The 20,605-nt window shown below is 40.9% G+C and overlaps 1 protein-coding gene across 1 annotated transcript; it reads right to left on the bottom strand.

Moving 5' to 3' along the window:
- Window positions 1-13,808: 13,808 nt before the first annotated feature.
- On the bottom strand, window positions 13,809-20,376 carry nmur1b (neuromedin U receptor 1b). Its single transcript, XM_036597747.1, has 3 exons — window positions 19,293-20,376; window positions 16,050-16,954; window positions 13,809-14,487 (listed from the first exon to the last, which is right to left on the bottom strand). The coding sequence occupies exons 2-3, from the start codon at window positions 16,933-16,935 to the stop codon at window positions 14,126-14,128; spliced, it is 1,248 nt and encodes a 415-aa protein (XP_036453640.1). The 5' UTR covers window positions 16,936-16,954; window positions 19,293-20,376; the 3' UTR covers window positions 13,809-14,125.
- Window positions 20,377-20,605: the final 229 nt, after the last annotated feature.

Raw genomic sequence — 20,605 nt, 5'->3', positions numbered from 1 at the left:
ACCATACTTTACTTTTGCGAGGGCAGATGATTCACCGTTTACATTAACAAACTGATAGTGATCAGTGAGGTAGGATCTGAACCAGGAAAGAGCCATTCCTGTTACCCCTACAAGGTTTTCTAGTCTGTCTAATAAGATAGCGTGGTCTATCCTGTCAAATGCTGATCGAGGAGGACTAGCAAAGACACATTTCCTTGGTCAGAGAAGGAAGAACCACTGAGAGGAACCAAGACTCAAAAAGGAAAAAACTCCCTAAATGAGGAAGAACTACACTACAATCTGCTCCAGCTAACTGGCTTCTTTGGACGTTGCTGATTGGTTGGGCCAGATCTCCAAGGGCTTGGTGACCACAGTGCTAAACCATCAAACTCAACCTAAAAGTCAACTGGTTAAGCTGGTCAAGTTGGTACACCAGCTAAACCATCAAAGTCAAAAGAAAACGTACCCCACGCTGGTCAACCAGCTAAGCTTAGCAGTTTAACCAGCTAAACAACTTGTTTTTTTTTGCCATCTATGAACAGAGAGACTTCACTATCTGTCCATACTGGGTGATATTAAAGCTTATTATTCTGTGAATACATAAGATAGAAGGATTATTTTTCGGAGGATCTACTCAGTGTGACTGAATGTTCCCAGCAGGCATGTTTGCATTTTTCCTGATAAACTCAGTAAGAATAGAAAAGGCCACACAAAGGAGGAGGCAGTAAATCTCTAAGTGTTTTCTTAACCGAAGATGTTGGGAGATAAAAGCTGTCAGACTGTGTCTGAAATTTGTGCCTGTTTGTACGGAGCCTCGGCGCTGTTTAGAGTAGCGTCACATGGCAGAGTCACGCTAAAACAGCGAGTTATGGGTGAAAGAATCAGGAGTGGATTTTTCAGTTAAATAATCGCGTTAATCTTTTTGAAACGAAGGACCGAATGAGTTCCGGTATATATTAAACAAAGGTATCTATGAATAGAACACTTCAGCAACATGACTTTTCCAATGAACTGTGTTTTCCAGAACCATCAGCTTAAAAAACATCTCTCAGTTTCGCCACGCTGTTGTTTTCTGATCCAAACTACAGAAAAAAAGCTTCTCAAGTGGACATGATCTGCGCAAAGTGTGGAGTGTCCAGCCTGTTGCCCCAAAAACTTGCAGCACTTCACAATTAAAATTAAAAATTAAAAAGTTAAAACATCCTCTACAGAGAACACACTTTTGCACGATTTAATGCTGTTTATTTGCTGAATTTAACACACTGGAAAGAAATTAAAACATAAATTTGGCCTATGGCACATTTTAGATTTTACTTAGGTTTTATTTTTATTTTATTAAAGCAAATGAAGCAAAATAGATAGAAATTAGCAGATAAATAGAAAATTGTGCTCTAAAATTAGCAGAAAAATGTCATATTTAATATTGCTCCCCATAGAGGATGTGTTAAAAGCATTTGTGAGGTCAGACACTGATATTCTGGCTCACAATCGACATTCCAGTTCATCCCAAAGGTGTTCAGTGGGGTTGAGGTTAGGGCTCTGTGCAGGCCACTGGAATTCCTCCACACCAAACTGGTCACTCCATGTCTTTATGGAGCTGCTTTGTGCACTGGGGCTCAGTCATGCTGGAACAGGAAAGGCTCTTCCCCAAAACTGCTGACACAAAGCTGGAAGCAGATAACTGTGTAAAATGTCTTTGTGCTGCAGCATCAACATCACCCTTCACTGGAACCATGAAAAACAACCCCATATCATCATCCCTCCTCCAAACTCTACAGCTGGCACAGTGCAGTCAGGCAGGTAACGTTCTCCTGGCATTCGCCAAACCCAGACTCGTCCATCAGACTGAATGATAGAGAAGATCACTCCAGAGAACGTTTCCACTGATCTAGAGTCCAGTGGCGGCGCTTTACACCACTCCGGCCGAAGCTTAGCATTGCGCATAGTGATCTTAGGCTTGTGTTGCTCTGCCATGGAAACCCATTTTTGAAGCTCACAACTCAAAGTTCTTGTGCTGACGTTGCTTCCAGAGGCTGTTTGAACCTGTTTGGAAGTGAGTTCTGAGTTTGCGTGGTCTACCACTTCATGGCTGAGCTGTTGTTGCACGTAGATGCTTCCATTTCACAATAATAGCACTTACAGTTGTCTGAGGCAGATCTAGCAGGGCAGAAATTCAACAAACTGACTTGTGGCAGAGGTGGCGTCCTGTGACTGTGCCACATTTAAAGTCACTGAGCTCTTCAGTACGACCCATTCTACTGCCAGTGTCTGTCTATGGAGGTTGCAAGGCTATGTGCTTGACTTTATACACCTGTTTGCAATGGGTGTGGCTAAAACACCTCAACTCAATCATTAGGAGGGGTGTCCATATACTTTTGGCCATATAGAGGATTGTTCTTATTTCTTGGACACATGCTGTTTGACTGTGAGATGAAATGTGAAAAGCTTTGTTTCCTTGCAGTTAATTAATGCACTAATTGGTTTGTGCCGTTAGAAAAGCAGGCCTGATTTCCGCTCGGCTCCTCTTCTCTGAAGGGACAGTACGTCGACGCTACCGTGGTGTTACCCAGTGTTAATTAGCTGCACCAATCCAGGAACTGTACGAAGAACTTTTGTCACTAACTTTGAAAGTTGGGTTTGTTTCTCTGTTCTCTCTCATTTGGAGGACGAACGCTGAGAGCTGCACTCTTTATTCAGCAAAGCCTTGTTTCTTCACGACTTGTATTTCATTGCTTTGGCCTCCCTGCAGATGTTACAGTAAATCCAGAAAGCCACACTCCGCATGTACACATGGCCGGTGGAGACATTTTGTATTCAGTAGATGTCGGTGAGCAGCCACCCAGAAAATGACCAGCAGCTTCAAGCCACGCTGATAGAAGTGACCGCTGAAGAAGCCTGCAAATCAGAAAGATGAGGTTTGCTCCTTTGTTAACTCATGAACTCATAACCAGACAGTTAACGCATAATGTGATAACAATGAACAAGTAAACAAACAAATAAATAAATACATTCATAGTTAAATATTTACCTATACTGTAATAATAAACCTATTACTAAATAATACATGCATACTACACGATAACGGACCAACCATTCAATCATAATCCGAACTTATAATATTTGTTTAATTGGTTAATAACAAGTAAACAAGTAATAATCAATTGATTAATTAAATATAGCCACTCTTTAGGGTGCTAACATGTTACAAATGAACCACAGCCAAATGCTGCTGGGTATAAAGACCAAGAAGGAACTGAGAAGCGGGATGTTCGATGGATTTTTCCTACTTTTCCTGGAAACTTCCCAGTTCCCACTTGGCATGAATGCAGCATTAGAACTGGAATTTTTGCTAAAAACCAAAAAAAAAATACATTCAGTTTTGAAGGGTAGTTCTAGGTATTAACCAGACTTACAAGTATTAACCATTATTACAGTTTGAGAACTCCACAGTACTAGATAATTATTTTGGGTATCTTGTAACAATAGGAGAATCTGTTTTGGTGCTATAAAGAACCTTTTTCAAAAAGGTTCTATATAGAACCATCTACAGCACATTCTCCATCAGTCGAAAGAACCATTTCACCATAAAACATTTATTTAATAATTTTATGACGAATGTTTTAGTATTTAATATTTTTACAATTTACCATTTTACAATTTACATTTTTAGGCAGTAATACTTTCTTTTACAGTCAAGTTCTAGATATTAACCAGGTAAGTATATACCACACAGTACTAGGTAATTATTTTGGGTAATATTATGGTGAGCTCCAAGACAGTCTAACTAATTTACACTGGAATGCCCAGCAGGTTCTAGATATTAACTTGGTAAGTGTGAGTTACAGTCTACAAAGTACAGTGTAATTATTTTGTGTAAAGTAAGCAAGAAAGTAAAGAAAGTTCTCTGTGTAGCAGGTAGTTATATGGAGTAATATAAAAATCATTAATATCCGTTTATTACCTAGAACCAAAACTAAAGCTGGGCTGTAAAAGAAAGTAATGATTCTTACTCTGCTTTTACCGGCTGTTTACTTTCCTACCTAAACGTGTAACAGTACAGTACATTTCAGTGTGAGTCTGTTTGTATTTACTACATTTTTAAATTATATTTATTGTATTTATTGTATTTACTAAATAACTATCCAACTGTAATATATTTTAGTATGTCCTTTTTAATCTTAATATCTAGAACATTTAAGTAATTTCACTGCAACTTAGTTACTTAGTTATTTACTCCCATGTTACTCAAAACAGTTTTACAGTACTGTGGAGATTGTACCACACACTTAACACATTGATATCTAGAACCTGTTGGGCATTGGAGCTTACCCTTGTGTTACCCTAAATAATTACCTAGTACTTTGTAGTATACACTTACCTGGTTATTACCTAGAACTTGACTGTAAAAGAAAGCCTGAATAAACGTCATGTCAAATTAATAGTCCACTCTATCTGTACACTTTTAAAATAGATGGTTCTACAAGGGTTCTTTAGTAAAGAAAACTCAAGGTACACTTTGCATGATTAAAGGGATCTTTGCATCATACATGGGTTCTTCAGATTGATGGAGAATGTGTTACACATGGTTCTAGATAAAACCTTTTCGAAAAGTGCTCTTTATAGCACCAAAAAGGGTTCTTCTGTTGTTATGATGTCGAGTTTGTAACTGTAGAAGAACCCTTTTTGGTGCTGTAAAGGACCCTTTCCAAAAAGGTTCTATATAGAATCATGTGTAACACATTCTTCATCAATCTGAAGAACTATTTCATGATTCAAAGAACCTTTAAATCATGCAAAGTGTTCTTTAAGTGTTCATGGTTCCACACGAAGAACCACCTTTTCAAGGGTTTATGTAGGTATAAAAGTGATTCGTTAGAGTTTCTGAGATTTGGCTCGTCCAGTCGAGCGAGAGTAGCCATGAAGGAACATTTGCTGCAGAAAATACATCAAAGAAGTGCTTTATAGTTATAAGAGTCCAGGTCACGGTCCAGTCAGTTCACTGGGTGACGCTACAGAGACATTAGTACCTGAATGTTATCAGAGGAACAAGCAGATCCGTCACACTCACCCCTTAACTATCAAAGCCGTTTTCTCTCAGCTCTGCTCGGAGTTCAAAGAGCCGCTCGCCGGTTCCTCATCAGCAGCCCAAACTCTTTCCAGCGGAGCGTCACATACAGGCTCTGCTTTCCGTCGTGGTCTCAGAGTGACGACTCTCTGAGCTGAGCTTCACTGTTGGCTGGACATTAAGCGAACGTTGTTATCCTTCCATCGCAATAAAATCCATAGTATCCATAGAGAGGCCTCAAAACATGAACACACCCGCTGGACTTCGTCTGTACGTCCTGTTATACTGCACTGAGAAGAATCAAGCTGCTGCTGATTTGTTGATTTCTCTCAGTAAATGTTCACTCACCTGTGACCGAAACGTGCCCAATAGTGTGTCATAACTGCACAAGCACGGATAACAGCTGCGATTTGATGTCACATGGACTGGACAGGTCTCTGGATGTGGGCGACATCAATGTTCAGCCACTCTTGCATCAAAGTATTGCAGTTCAGCCAGATTTGGTGGAGCCTTCCCTGCCGTCTTACTCATTGTTCCAGGTCATCCCACAGATTTTCAAGAATTTTCAAATCTGGGGATTCTGCAGGCCGGTCCAGATGTGTGAACGCTCCTGAATGTCCATCATGCCAGTCAGTCACATCTGCAGCCCTGTGAAGGCGAGAATTGTCATCTTGGAATACAGGGACAGGAATGTTATGCTCCTCTGTAAGATGATGAGCTCAATGTCAGCACTGTGGTTCAAATTTACTGTCACCTCAACCAAACGACCCATTTCTGTGTAATTAAAACAACCTCAGAGCATCACAGAGCTCCTCCAGCTTGAACCACACCTGCACACAGTCCTCATTGAAGGCTTCCTGAGGGCTACGATGGACACGACACCGAGCATCATTCACATACAGGCTGAATTCATCTGACCAGATAACGCGTTTCCAGTCATGAGCAGTACAGTTTTTGTGTCAGGGGGTCCATGAGGTTAATTAGGTGGTCCCGGACCCTCCAGAACCCCCTGTATTTCGCACCTACAACACATCTGGAGAGTAAATTAGATTTTTCTTCATAAACTAAATAGCATAGATTTCACTTCAATTTATTACCTTGTATGCATTTTACTTTCATTAGTTAAACACAACAAATGAACGATATTACATAATATTACATACAAATCATGAGTCCAAATCATTAGCATGCAGTCTTCTGTGTGATTTGTTTGAATTCATTGACATTCATAATTCTAAATTACTCAACTGTCTAAAAATCTAACGAACACGGCTGCATGGAATAAACATTTTAAAGTAAATATAATTTTTTTTTGAGTCTGGCAAATTCTGACTCTGCTTTGTGGTGGAATAAAATTACACAAGGTTAAGATTAAATTACAGTACAAAGTCATGACGCCGTAACACAACCTGATCATGAAATTGTACGTGAAAAATACAGGAAGGAAATAAATGAGCAAATCAATCAATCAATGTTTTACCGTAGATTTTCTAAGAGCTCAGCATAAAGTTAGGAATAGTGATAGTGTGTATGCTTGTGGGGTGGTTTTATGATTAGGGTACCACTGATATTACGTTCACAAAGATCAGAGGGGAACATGCAGGTCCTTCTAGGTAAGGGTTTTGACGACATGCGGCTATTCTACTGTCCTGTTGCTCCACAGCAGAATCAGATTTGTAGGTAAAAATAAAATAATCCTCCTTTACAGTAAAATAAAGCTCTGCTGATCGTTCAACACAGTTTAACAATAAATGGCCTTAAACTCTGGAGTTAATGTAGAACTGCTAATTCACCCTTTAACCCTGAAGATCAGCGCAGACTGCTGGTCACCATAGCAACACAGACAACAGTCTCGCCTAGCTAGTAGCTAACGAAACGGCAAAGAGAGAGATTTAAGACGAACATCGATAATTTGGAGATGAATGGACTTATTAGTGTTTATAATCACTCCAGCTGGTTTTTCTGATACGTTTAATCTGCACTGAGAAACTGACAAACACTAAAAAGTTGCGAAGCTGAAATCAGCTTCTCGTTCTCCAGCTTCTTGTTCACATTTTTCCATTCCACCCTAAATGGTGCAGCAGTTACATTCTGGCACCTCAGGCAACATTTAAGGTGGAACGGGAAAATTAGAACAAGAAGCTGGAGAACGAGAAGCTGATTTCAGTCTCATAAGAAGTCTAACATTGAAAGACATTTTACAAGAAACTATTTCACTTTAGTGAAAAAGTTTCCTGCTGGAGATGTGGGAAAAGTGGCTATAACTGAGCTAAAGCTTAAAGCAGAGCAGAGTAAGTCTGTGTTTTCATTTATATTATATTTTTTTATCCTATACTAGTACATCAGCACATACTGAGACAGATTTACAGCCAAGATGGTAAAATGAACATGAAATGTTGTGGCTCCCAAAGTTGTTTTAATTTTTATTGAAAGAACAAAATGGTTCTTCTTCACATTTGGGTTGCGAGCCCTGGACTAGGCCTTCAGGGAAGTTCTAATTATTTCTAGGAGCTAAAAAAAACATGTTTATTCAGTAGAATCCTGCTTGTATTCACACTCTACAAGTATTACACTACTGCTACTACTTTGTTTCACTGTTACGTTTTTGATGGAAACACATGGGTTAAATTCTTGAAAATGTGCCAATCAGGATTATTTCCTCTGTAGTATCCAGGTAGATACAGCCAAGCACCCTGCACTCCTGCTGGCCAGGACTTCAGGAGCTGAAGAGAATTCCTAACAGGTTAGATTAACCACCAGCATGATTACGAAGTGACATTGGAATCAACCAATCACGGATATTTTCACAATAGATGGGAGCAATTAAAGAAAAAGAGCATCCTTCTGTAGATACCAGTGGATTCCTAATCAGCAAGTTGTTAGGAATGGAAAACAGCGGCGACAGCTTTGTGTCAGTCGTCTCTACTGAAAGAGTCACTGCGAAACTGCTACAAGGTAAAATATGCGCAAATATGTCGGTCACAAGCTTCAAGCAATACACCAAATATATTTTTCAAGCTTTAGATTTGTGTTCAAGAACTGTTAATGCAAATCTCTGTTAGCTTAGTGCTAACAAACCACTAGAATTCCATAGGGGTGCTAGCAGAACCATATCGTTATCATAAAGGTGTGTTTTTTATGTTTTGACTGAATTTTGACATTTATGAAGGCCTCTAACAGTCACGGTTCACCCCTGGCAACCATGCATGTACATTGTCATTCATAATAATCTATGTGCATGTTTCAGATAAATATCTTAATTAAAGTCTATCTACAGTAGTTGGAAAACTGCATTTTTGCTTATTTGTGGCTGTCCCAGCCCACCGTAGCTACACTTTGCCTTATATATAATTAGACGTGGGCAATGTGGCAAAAATATAATATTGTGATACTTTAAGAAATTTTATATATAAAAATATTTATTTGTTCAGATATCTGATCAGCTGGAACAGAGAAAAAAAACAGTAGTGCTACATTTTAAAGAGTACTATCACTAAAACTGAGAACACAATAATTTAAATTCAATTTTTGGCACTAAATCCAGTTAAATAGGTCTTCTGCTCTCTTTTTAATAAAACATGCAGTTGGTCAGTGTTCTACTGTACTGACGATACACACAGTATGTTCAGAAAAGCATATTGTATTGTGATATAATTTACACCGATCAGGCATAACATTATGACCACCTCCTTGTTTCTATGGTCATTGTCCATTTTATCAGCTCCACTTACTATATAGGAGCACTTTGTAGTTCTACAGTTACAGACTGCAGTCCATCTGTTTCTCTGCATACTTTGTTAGCCCCCCTTAAAAACTCTAGCAGCACTGCTGTGTCTGATCCACTCATACCAGCACAACACACACTAACACACCACCACCATGTCAGTGTTACTGCAGTGCTGAGAATGATCCACCACCCAAATAGTACCTGCTCTGTGAGGGTCCATGGGGGTCCTGACCACTGAAGAACAGGCTAACAAAGTATCAGAGAAACAGATGGACTACAGTCTGTAACTGTAGAACTACAAAGTGCACCTATATAGTAAGTGGAGCTGATAAAATGGACAATGAGTATAGAAACAAACATAATGTTATGCCTGATTGTTGTATATACATATAAAAGACAATATATATTGTCATATTATCCAGCCCTATATATAATCATTAAACAAATAATAAAATCATATTATTTTAGCAATAATGTGGATCTATTTGATATGTCATCCTCAAACTCAACCTGGAATAATGTTCAATGGGAAGTTACATCATCTGAATTTCCTACAGTTCATCGGAGGAGGAACATTTAACTTTCTTCTTTATTTCCAGTAATGTTGTGATACTGACTGACGAGGTCACTTTGAAAGTTCTACCATGTTACACAAGGTAAATTATTTGTTTAAGAAAAAGTACATTTTCATTAAATCGTTAGAAAGTCCTCAACGTTCTCACGTCACTCACATGGGGCAGGACCCCTCTTGTCACTGGGGTGGAACCCTCAAGGGTCCATCTCAGTACCTTTAGTCAGGGAACATAACTGAACCATAATCCACTGAAATGATATGTTCTAAGCTGTACTGACTCCACACACCCCGTCTCGTCTCCAGGCTTTTATTTTACTGTTCTGTTTAAAACATTCGGTTATGAAAAGGTACAAATACGAACTTTTCACCTGGAAAAACTTATTTAAGGTTCACAATCAGACCTTAAAACCACTGTTGTACCTTTGAGGGAACATTTACACTGTTGTCAGATGGGTTAACACATTGTTGGAATGGATTAACACATGATTTCTTAGATTCAGTGTCGAAAAACGTTTAAAACAGTTAAAGGACTAAACCTCTCCCCAGTCCTGTGAGTGTGTGCGTTAATTGTTCTCTGTGTTTTACTACGGTGGTTTTAAATGCCCTCTGTTGGCTGGCAGTGCTGATAGCAGATCAGTTAGAGCAGCTCATGTGCCATTTTCCCTCCGAGAACATCCAAACATCCACTTCAGGAGGAGATCTGAGGTGTAAACGGGGCTCTGGCGAAGCTTAAACACATGCACACAGAAAGTTTGTGCGAGAGTGAAACTGATGCTTTCGCTGTAGGACATTTTATCCTCGTTAATTAGAGAGAAGTGCCTCTGTACTCAGCTACATCTGCAGAACAGCACTGATAACAGTTTTACTGCCTGATATAGAACAGTAGGAATACGCTGAAGTCAAATTAGCAAAAGCAAAAGAACCAAACATGAGTTTTAGTGACGTAATGCAGAACCGTCACTATTAAATTTGGCAAAACTTGGTCGAACTTCTACAATAATGCTAACTATGATAACGCATCACTAGTAATTCTAGTCATTTGTTAGCATTGTTAGCTGACAGTGATTCGCTTTTTTGGCTGTTCTAATTTAAACACAGACATTCAAGATTTCTGAAATCATTCCATGTTTCACGCGAAGCTTGTGACATGGATGTAAATGTACTAAATAAAAGGTATTTTTAGTTCCCAGAAATCATTAGGCCTTCTCTGAAAGCCTAGAAGAACCTGAAGGTTCCCCTCTGCTAAATGTATATACAATGGATGAGTAATCATTTTTTTGCAGCTTTCAAAAGGCCAAACATGGAAATTCAAAGCGGTGTTCTTTTGAGAGAACTGTTTATTATATACAGCTGATTTAATAATATTGTTACATTGTTCAAAATTGTCTCTAAAATAAAAAAAGCAGTCCAACACCAAAACAAAAGAATCATGAGTAGAAAGCCAAGCCGTACTTATTCTTTATATATTAAGTCGGAATTGTGTTATTATAACAGTAATTCCATACAATCATTAAAAGCATATTCACAGCAATTGTTTCTAATGAAGTGGCCAGTTGGTGGGAGAACAAGGTATTTCCAATAAAGTGGCCAGTTAGTGGAACAGCAAGGTGTTTCTAATAAAGTGGCCACTGAGAGGAAAAACAAGGTGTTTCCAGTAAAGTGGCCACTGAGAGGAAGAACAAAGTAGGGGTTTCTAATAAAGTGGCCAGTTAGTGGAAGAACAAGGTAGGTGTTTCTAATAAAGTGGCCAGTTAGTGGAAGCACAAGGTGGGTGTTTCTAATAAAGTGGCCAGTGAGTGGAAGCAAAAGGTGCGTGGTTCTATTAAAATGGCCAGTAAAGTATGGGTTTCAAATAAAGTGGCCAGTTAGTGGAAGCACAAGGTAGGTGTTTCTAATAAAGTGGCCAGTGAACAGGCAGACCCCCTGCACATACTTGTACTTCTAAATGCGTTTGTGAGTTAGAAGAACGTTTGTTGAAGTGTAAAGGTTTAAAATAGAGCAGACTAACATGAAAAACTGGGAAGGGAAAAACTGATACAAAGAACAAGCTAAACTGGGGTAAAAACAATGATGAGAAAACACAGAAAAGGGCAGAACACTAATTAGATCTAAACAACAAATCAAGAACAATGCATTACAGAGAACAAAATCGATCAAAGGACTATAAGTACATGGAAGATTGCCAAAACATAACTTGGGGGCGATCATCACAAGGAGGAGTTACAAACAAAACACAGGTGAGCAGGATAACGAGGGTGACAAGCCTGTCCCGAATATGACTGTACAGTGTATCAAAAAATATGAGCTGCTTATTTGGCTCCACTCTCTTAGCAAGATGGTTCTTTAAGGGTTCTACAGTAAAGACAATGGTTCTATATAGAACCATGAACACTCGAAGAACCATTTGCATTCTGAAACGGTTCTTCAGATTGTGTTGTATATGGTTCTATAAAGAGCATTTTTGAAAAAGGGTTCTTCTTTTGTTATAAGCTTGACATCTTCACAATAGAGTAACCATCTACAACACGTTCTCCATTGATCTGAAGAACCATTTCACCAGGCAAAGAACCCTTTAATCATGCAAACAGTTCTTACAATGTTCATGGTTGTAATAGTCCTCTGGAGATAGTGTGGTGGCAAACTGGCTGAGCTATTCTTAGGTTATAGAAGTGTGTAATAAAGCTTTGGGCCCACCGGCAGACCCTGGTCATTTAAGGGTTTTACTCTTTTAAATTCTGGTCATCTGACTTCAGTGATGATTGTGTTTGACTCATCAATAACCTGCACTATTTCTTGCTCCACTCATTAATCCCGGCCCGGCATGCTGCCAGGAAGGGTAACCAGATTCAATTTGGGACCTCAGGGATGGTACAGGCCACTTAGCAGTTGGAAACAACAAAATCGCTGCTTTCTTGGTATATACACTATAGAGGAACTGTAGACCTGCCTGATAATTACAACCCCATTTCCTAAAAAAGTTGGGACGCTCTGCAAAATGTAAATAAAAATATGATGATATGCAAATCATATAAACTATATTTTTAAAGGACAATACTACAAAGACAACATATCAAATGTTGAAACGGAGAAATCTTATTGTTTTTTGAAAAATATTTGCCCATTTTGAATTTGATGCTAACCCCATTTCCTAAAGAAGTTGGGACGGGGGCCTGTTTACCACTGTGTTTCATCACCTCTTCTTTAACAACACTCTGTAAGCGTTTGGGAACTGAGGAGACACTGCTGTAGTTTTTAGAGTGAAATGTTTTTCCATTCTTGTTTGATATAGAATTTCAGCTGATCAACAGTTCAGGGGCTCATTTGTCATATTTTTCATTTCATAACCCTCCAAATGTTATCAGTGGTGACAGGTCTGGACTGCAGGCAGGCCAGATTAGCACCCAGACTCTTTTAATACGGAGCCATGCTGCTGTAATACATGCAAAATGTGGTTTGACATTGTGTTGCTGAAATAAACAAGGCTTTCCCTGAAAAAGACGTCGTCTGAATGGCAGCATATGTTGCCAAAACATGTATATATCATTCAGCATTAATGGTGCCTTCACAGATGTGCACGTCACCCATGTCATGTGCACTAATGCCCCCTATACCATCATGAATACTGGCTTTTGAACTGTGCACTGATAGTAAGCTGAGTGGTCTTTAGCCTGGAGAACACAGTGTCCATGATTTCAGAAAAGAATTTCAAATGTTGATTCATCAGACCACAGGGCACTTTTCCACTTCCACTTCCACTCAGTCCATTTTAAATGAGCTCAGGCCCAGAGAAGGTGGCAGCATTTCTGGATCCTGTTTATATTTGGTTTCTTCTTTGCGTTTTAGACTTTTAACTTGCATTTGTGGATGCAGTGATGAACTGTGTTCACAAACAGTGGTTTTCAGAAGTGTTCCTGAGCCTGTGCAGTGATTTACACTACAGAATCATGTCTGTTTTTAATGCAGTGCCGCTTGAGGGCTGAAAGATCACAGCCAGCAAATACTGGTTTTTGGCCTTGTCCCTGGCATACAGAGATTTCTCCAGATTCTCAGAGTCTTTTAATGATATTATGTACCATAGATGATGAAAAGCAAAAGTTCTTTGCTCTTTTATGTTGAGAAACGTCATTCTTGAATTTTTGCACTATTTGATGGTGCAGTCTTTCACAGAGTGGTGAACTTCTCCTCATCTTTACTTCTGAAAGACTCAGCTCCTCTGGGATGTTCTTTTTATGCACGTTACTGACCTGTTGCCAATCAACCACCAGGTTGTTGTTTCTTTAGCATTACACAACTTTACCAGTCTTTTGTCACCCCGCCCCAACTTTTTTGGAACGTATTTTTGGCATCAAATTAAAAATGGGCAAATATTTTTCAATAAACAATAATATTTCCCAGTTTCAACATTTGATATGTTGTCTTTGTAGTATTTTAAATGAAATATGGGGTTTAAATGAACTGCACACCACTGCATTTTATTTTTATTTACATTTTGCACAGCATCCCAACTTTTTAGGAAATGGGGTTGTACATTATTTTTATCATTTTTTTACATTGCTAAGCTTTTTAGTTCAGCTAAGGCCCTACATCTCATATCACCATGCATGTTTGGTATTATTGACAGATATATAACATTTGTACAACAGAATCAGAGAAATTCAACTCATCCTTGATAAATATTTCTTAATTTAACTGATTTGTGACATTTCTTAATTTCTCATTTGAAGAAATAAGTTGCTGTGACTGCCGCATGGATGGTTCATGTTCGGGTCCATTAAGGAGGTCATGGTGCTCCTGTCCCTGTCAAGCTCTGTCCTTGCATGCATGCTGATATGTCTTGAGAGAGTCTGGTCCCATGGACAGTTTTCTCATAGACTGTGCTGCGCTGGGACACCTGAGTGATACTCGAGCGTTGGTGAGTCCCTCGGCAAGCAACCTCACGGAACATCTCTCTGAAGCGTGAGGACATGAGGTTGTAGAGGATGGGGTTGACCACCGAACTCAGGTAGAAGAAGATGCCAGAGGCCAGGTGGACGAACTCAAAGATGCGGTGGTAGTCTTCAGTCCAGTTGTCAATGTAGCTCCACATGACACGGTCGATATGGAATGGCGCCCAGCAAATCCCGAATACAATCACCAACACAACTGTTAGAGGGAAAATTGCACAATATGTGAGTGAGCACAATGTGAGTGTAGGAACTGACTGCAGACATTATTAATAGTTTTAGAAAATAACAGCTTCAATAGCAGGAAAAATCTACAGTATCTAGCCTCATCCTGGAGATTTACATTCCTGCAGGTTTCACCTCCAACCCAAATCACACAAAGCTTATCCAAAGCCTAAATCTGATCTAGATACTCAAGGACTTTTGAAGCTAAATAAATTGTGGTGGATAAGATGTTGGTGATCATAAACACTGTGTGCACTTGGCTGCCACTTCACATCAGTCCTGTTTGCTTTGTTTTGTACTGTTCATTGCTATGTTTATGAACTCTCTCTGCTGGCTAAGTTGTTTGACACTGTCAACTGAGAGACCCAACTAAGAGACATTTCTCTGACACGGAGGAGTTTCCTGGACCTATGGCTAAAGAGTTTTCCACACGGCTGAGTTACTTGTGGCTGAATAGTCTTCCCAGGAAGACCAGCAGTGAATCCTTCCATGTGGCCGAGGAGTTTTCCCAGGCTTGCTGGCAGAGAGACCTTCTCTCAAGGCTGAGGAGCTTTCCCAGGCTTGTTGGCAGAGATACCTTTTCCTAAGGCCAAAGATTTCTCCTAGGACCATGGCTTAGAGGTTTTCTGCAAGGCTAAAGTTTTACCTGTGGCAAAGGAGTCATCCCAGGCACACTGGCAGAGAGACCTTCACAGCTGAAAAGTTTTCCAAGGCTCCCCAGGAGAGACTTTCCACACAGCTGCAGAGTTTACCCTATGACTAAGGAGATTTCCTGGGACAGCGGCTGAGGACTTTCCCTTGGCTCACCAGCAGAGAAACCTTTCTCTGCAGTTGTTTACCCTGTGGGTGAGGAATTTTCACTGTCCTTCAGACAGAGGAGTTTCCCCTGGCTCACCAGCAGAGAGACCTTTCACTGTGGTGTAGGAGCTTTTCTTGTGGCTGAGGAGCTCTCCTGGGCCCACAGATGAGGAGTTCTCCTGGGCTTACCAGCAGAGAGACCTTTCCCTGTGCCTGAGGAGTTCTCCTGGGCCCACGGACGAGGACTTTTCCTGGGCTTACCGGCAGAGAGACCTTTCCCTGGGCTCACTGGCAGAGAGACCTTTCTCTGAGTTTTCCACATGGGTGAGGAGTTGTTTGAAGGCTGAAGACTGGGACCACAGATGAGGAGTTTTCCTGGGCTTGTGGATAAAGAGGCATTTCCTAGTGGCTGAGGAGTTTTCCCACAGCCGAGTGGCATGTGTTTTGTCTGCTGTTGATTTCTGTGTTCTTATTGCTGTTGTAAAGTGACCTCGTGTTTGAAAAAAACTATACAAATTGAGCTCATTATCTTTATTATCATCAATTAATATTATTATTTATTTTGGACTGGAGCTCTGCAGGAATGGCTTCCTAGAGGATGACTAACACAAACTGCATCAACAGATGAGCTACAGTCTCTAACTGTACACCAGCAAGGTGGGGCTATAAAGTAGAAGTTGATAGTGACAGTGTTAAGTCCACAGTGAACACCTCAATAACAGGTGCCTTGCAACTCACCTAGCATTTTGGTGACCTGCCGGTGTCGTGCCTTCTGCTGGACGCTCTGTGCTATATAAATCCTATTCTGCTCAGGCCATGCCTTGGTGTTAACTGTCAGCCTCTCACGCCTCAGTTGCAGGCCGATCAGCAGGTAGAGCAGGCTGATGGTCAGCATTGGCAGCACGAAGAAGAGCAGCGCCGTCACCTGAACTAGCAAGTTGTAGATCCAGGCGGGTCGTACCAGGCCGCACACGGCTGAATCTGGGAACGTTTGTCCAAAGCGAGGTGGAAGCAGCAGGACTCCATGCAGGCTGGTGTTGGGCAAGGCGCAGATGAAAGATGCCAACCACAGGGCTAGGATCACCCGTTTGGCATGGGCCCTTGTAACAACATGCTTGGCACGCAGTGGGTAAATTACAGCCACATAACGTTCAGCACTCAGGCATGTGACATTTAGAACCGAAGCCAGGCAGACGGTCTCAAAGAGGCATGTCTTGAAATAGCAACCGCCGGTTCCCAGCAGGAATGGGTAATTGGACCAAAGCTCATAGAGCTCCAGTGGAAGTCCCAGAAGCAGGACTAGCAGGTCGGACATGGCCAGGCTGAACAGATAATAATTAGTGGGGGTCCGCATGACCCGGTGTCGGGCGATGACCACGCAAGTGAGCCCGTTGCCCACCACCCCGACCACGAAGATCAGCAAATAGACGATGCACATAGGCATGAAAAGCGGTGAGCGGCGGTGACCCAGGTGCTTCAGCAGGTACTCGTTGCGACTCAAGCAAAGGTCCGGAAGGTCTTCCAAGCTCACGTTCCACATGATGCACTCTCTAGACTCGGGGCACCATGATGGGTCGGGGAGGACGTATGTATTTTCAGGTGACGAGCAGTTGTGCGGAAGCATGGTTTGGTGATAATGAGACCTGTAGAAGATACCATACATTATAGACATTTATAAATTATAGATTATAGATTATAGATGTAGATATATAAATGGACAAATGTAGTTGACCCAGCTCAAAATAGTAGAACGACAGTCTTAAGGTCTGAATTTTGTCAAAAATAAGTGTATGTCATAGAGTGTAAGACAAATGTTAGTTGTGCAGCATGCCAACCAATCAGCACTCACTAGCAGTAATGCTAGCATCCTGCACTCTTAAAAGAGATGATTCTCCAAGGGTTCTTTAAAGACAGGGTTCTGAATAGAACACTCAGAGACCCATTTGCATACTTAAAGGGCTTTGCATGGTTCATGAAATGGTTCTTTAGATTGATGGAGAATGTGTTGTATGTGGTTCTATATAGAACCTTTTTGAAAAAGGCTCTGCTGTTGTTATGATGTCAAGTTTTTAGCAATAGAATAACCTATTAAGGTGATACATAAACAATATACAACACATTCTCCATCAATCTGAAGAACTGCCACCAGGCAAAGAAACATTTAAGCTTGCAAATGGTTCCTTGAGTGCTCATGGTTCTATATAGAACCACTGTCTTTACCAAAGAACCATTGAAGAACCATATTTTTAAGAGTGATTTCCCTAATACCTGTTTTCTGTAGAATAACATTAAGATACTGGTGAGTTTCCACCAAACTTTTAATGTACTTTCCAGTCCAAGGAAGTTCCTGCATGAATGACTACAAATGTTGTTTTTTAGCTGCTTCGCGTTATTCACCCCCATTCATTAAGGACTTGCTCATGGGCACCCTCTAGCATTTTGCAGCCTGGTATTGGTTTTTGGTATAATATGAGGAATAGCACTTGGCCAGGTTCCCCATAAACTGGCTCTGCTATTGTTTTTCCCTCCACTATTAAAATTGAGCGCTGTCCCTGCCTAACTGTCCATGGTGCCGACTAATCAACACACCAGTGGACTAGTTTATGCAACCACTACCTGTAACCCATGAAGGCTCCCCAACCAAAAGCCCCATTGAGTCCTCATTGGTTAACATTATTTAGCCCACATTAAACCAATTCATTTTGTGTAGGACATATGCATTGGTGGTGGAGCCATTCTATTTTGCTTGAGGGGTGTTGCGACAAAGATGTGCTCACTTAGTGTTGATCTATATGCTCTACTTCTTTGAAAAGTCAAGCCCATCATTTAAGGTGTGTATTGTTTAGCAAGACCCTGATCTCTAAGTATGCAGCTTCTCAAGAGACCATCATTCTTTCACGGCCAAGCAGGGTGGAAGTAAACATGAATCGGTGGCATGAGGCCTGTGTTTATGTTAGCAGCAGTCTCTCACTCAGGGCACGTCCAACCATCGTTACCCAGCAAACACAATCCCAAACACTGGGTTGGTATATGATATTTCCAGATTTCCTGTTGGGACAGCTGGGAAGTCTAGAATGTTCTTTGTTGAATTACACTTAATCTAGTTAATGAGTGCTTCTTTACCTGAACATCCTAAAGGCTGTAGCCTTTATCATAGTTGTTGAGATCAAAATGCTTAGGTTTTAAATACTTGATAAACATCTGACAAACATCTGATAAACACCAGATACACATTTTATAAACGTCTGACAAACATCTGAGAAACATTTAGAACACATCTGATGAATTTTTGATAAACACCTGACAAACATCTGATAAACATTTGACAAATATCCGACAAAACATCTGATAAACATCTGACAAACGCCTGATAAACATCTGATAAACATCTGCTAAAAGCTTGACAAACATCTGATACACACCTGATTAAAATCTGACAAACATCTGATAAAAACCTGATAAACACCTGATAAAAACCTGATGAAAACATGATAAACATCTGGTAAACACCTGATACACATTTTATAAACGTCTGACAAACATCCGAGAAACATTTAGAACACATCTGATGAATTTTTGATAAACACCTGACAAACATCTGATAAACGTTTGACAAATATCCGACAAAACATCTGATAAACATCGGACAAGAACCTGACAAGACATCTGATAAACATCTGACAAGAACCTGACAAACGCCTGATAAACATCTGATAAACATATGCTAAAAACCTGACAAACATCTGATACACACCTGATAAAAACCTGATGAAAACCTGATAAACATCTGACAAACATCTGATAAACAACTGACAAACATCTGACAAACATTAATAAATACTTTATACATTTTGATGCACATCTGATTAACACCTCCTCAGTGTTTCTATCTAGAACGGCTCTATATTCTCTCTGTGTGTATTAAAGGTGTTTTAAACTCTGAAGAGAGCACTGAGAAGATTCTGTGATCAGATCACTCACCTGCAGAGAGAGAGAGAGAGACAGTGCTGAATGAGTGAGTCTCAGACAGTGTTCAGGAGTCGGGATCAGAGATACTGTCCGCAGATAGGGGTCAGAGTTACCGCTGCAGGTAGGGGTCAGAGATACCGTCCGCAGATAGGGGTCAGAGATACCGTCTGCAGATAGGAGTCAGAGTTACCACTGCAGATAGGGGTCAGAGATACCGTCCGCCATTGGAGATCAGAGATACCGTCCGCAGGTAGGGGTCAGAGTTACCATCCGTAGGTGAGGGTCAGAGTTACCGTCTGCAGGTGGAGATCAGAGGTACCGTCTGCAGGTGGAGGTCAGAGATACCATCCACAGGTAAGGGTCAGAGTTACCGTCCGCAGGTAAGGGTCAGAGTAACCGTCCGCAGGTAAGGGTCAGAGTTACTGTCCACAGGTGGAGGTCAGAGTTACCGCCTACAGGTAAGGGTCAGAGTTACCGTCCGCAGGTGAAGGTCAGAGTTACTGTCCGCAGGTAAGGGTCAGAGATACCGTCCGCAGGTAAGGGTCAGAGTTACCGTCTGCAGGTGGTCAGAGATACCGTCCGCAGGTAAGGGTCAGAGTTACCGTCCGCAGGTAAGGGTCGGAGTTACTGTCCACAGGTAAGGGTCAGAGTTACCGTCTGCAGGTGGTCAGAGATACCGTCCGCAGGTAAGGGTCAGAATAACCGTCCGCAGGTAAGAGGTAAGGGTCGGAGTTACCGTCCACAGGTGGAGGTCAGAGTTACCGTCTGCAGGTGAAGGTCAGAGATATCGACTGCTGATGGAGGTGATGGTCAGTCTCCTGCCGCATTGTCCACAGCTTTAAACACTTTACACTTCTCTCTCAGTAATAAAGCGTCAGTGCGATCCCTTCTTTTCTCTTCTTCTCTTTCAGTCGGCTGAAGTGAAGCTGCTCGTCTCTGATGTTCACCTCGTTCTGTTTCTCTGTTCTTTCCTCCTCTCATGAATGACGTTGTGTTCCTCTTGGATTCCTTCCTACACCCTCTCTCTCCTCCCCTTCCCGTCTCTCATTTGCTCTTCTCTTTTTATCCCCCTCTCTTTATCCCCCTCTCTTTATCCCTCTCTCTTTCTCTCGTCTTTTTTCTTTTTTTCAATCTCTTTCCCCTCACATAATTTTCTTTCTCCTTCTCTGTTCTCCTTTTTTTCTCCCTTTCTCTTTCTTTCTTTCTTTTTTCTTGCTCTTTATCTCTCTTTTTTACTGTCTTTTTATCCTTTCATATAATCTCTCTCTCTCTTTCTCTCTCTATCCTCCCACTCTTACTCTCTCCCTCTCTCTTATCTCTCCTCC

Source organism: Colossoma macropomum, unplaced genomic scaffold (assembly GCF_904425465.1).
Source record: "Colossoma macropomum unplaced genomic scaffold, Colossoma_macropomum, whole genome shotgun sequence".
Taxonomy (NCBI): domain Eukaryota; kingdom Metazoa; phylum Chordata; class Actinopteri; order Characiformes; family Serrasalmidae; genus Colossoma; species Colossoma macropomum.
This window is presented reverse-complemented; position numbering and strand designations above follow the sequence as displayed.

Excerpts from the sequence above, each read along its gene's own strand:
- nmur1b (XM_036597747.1), bottom strand. The coding sequence starts at position 16,935 with ATGCTTCCGCACAACTGCTCGTCACCTGAAAATACATACGTCCTCCCC. Across the intron at positions 14,488-16,049 it reads GCAGGTCACCAAAATGCTAG|TTGTGTTGGTGATTGTATTC; the intron begins GTGAGTTGCAAG and ends TCCCTCTAACAG.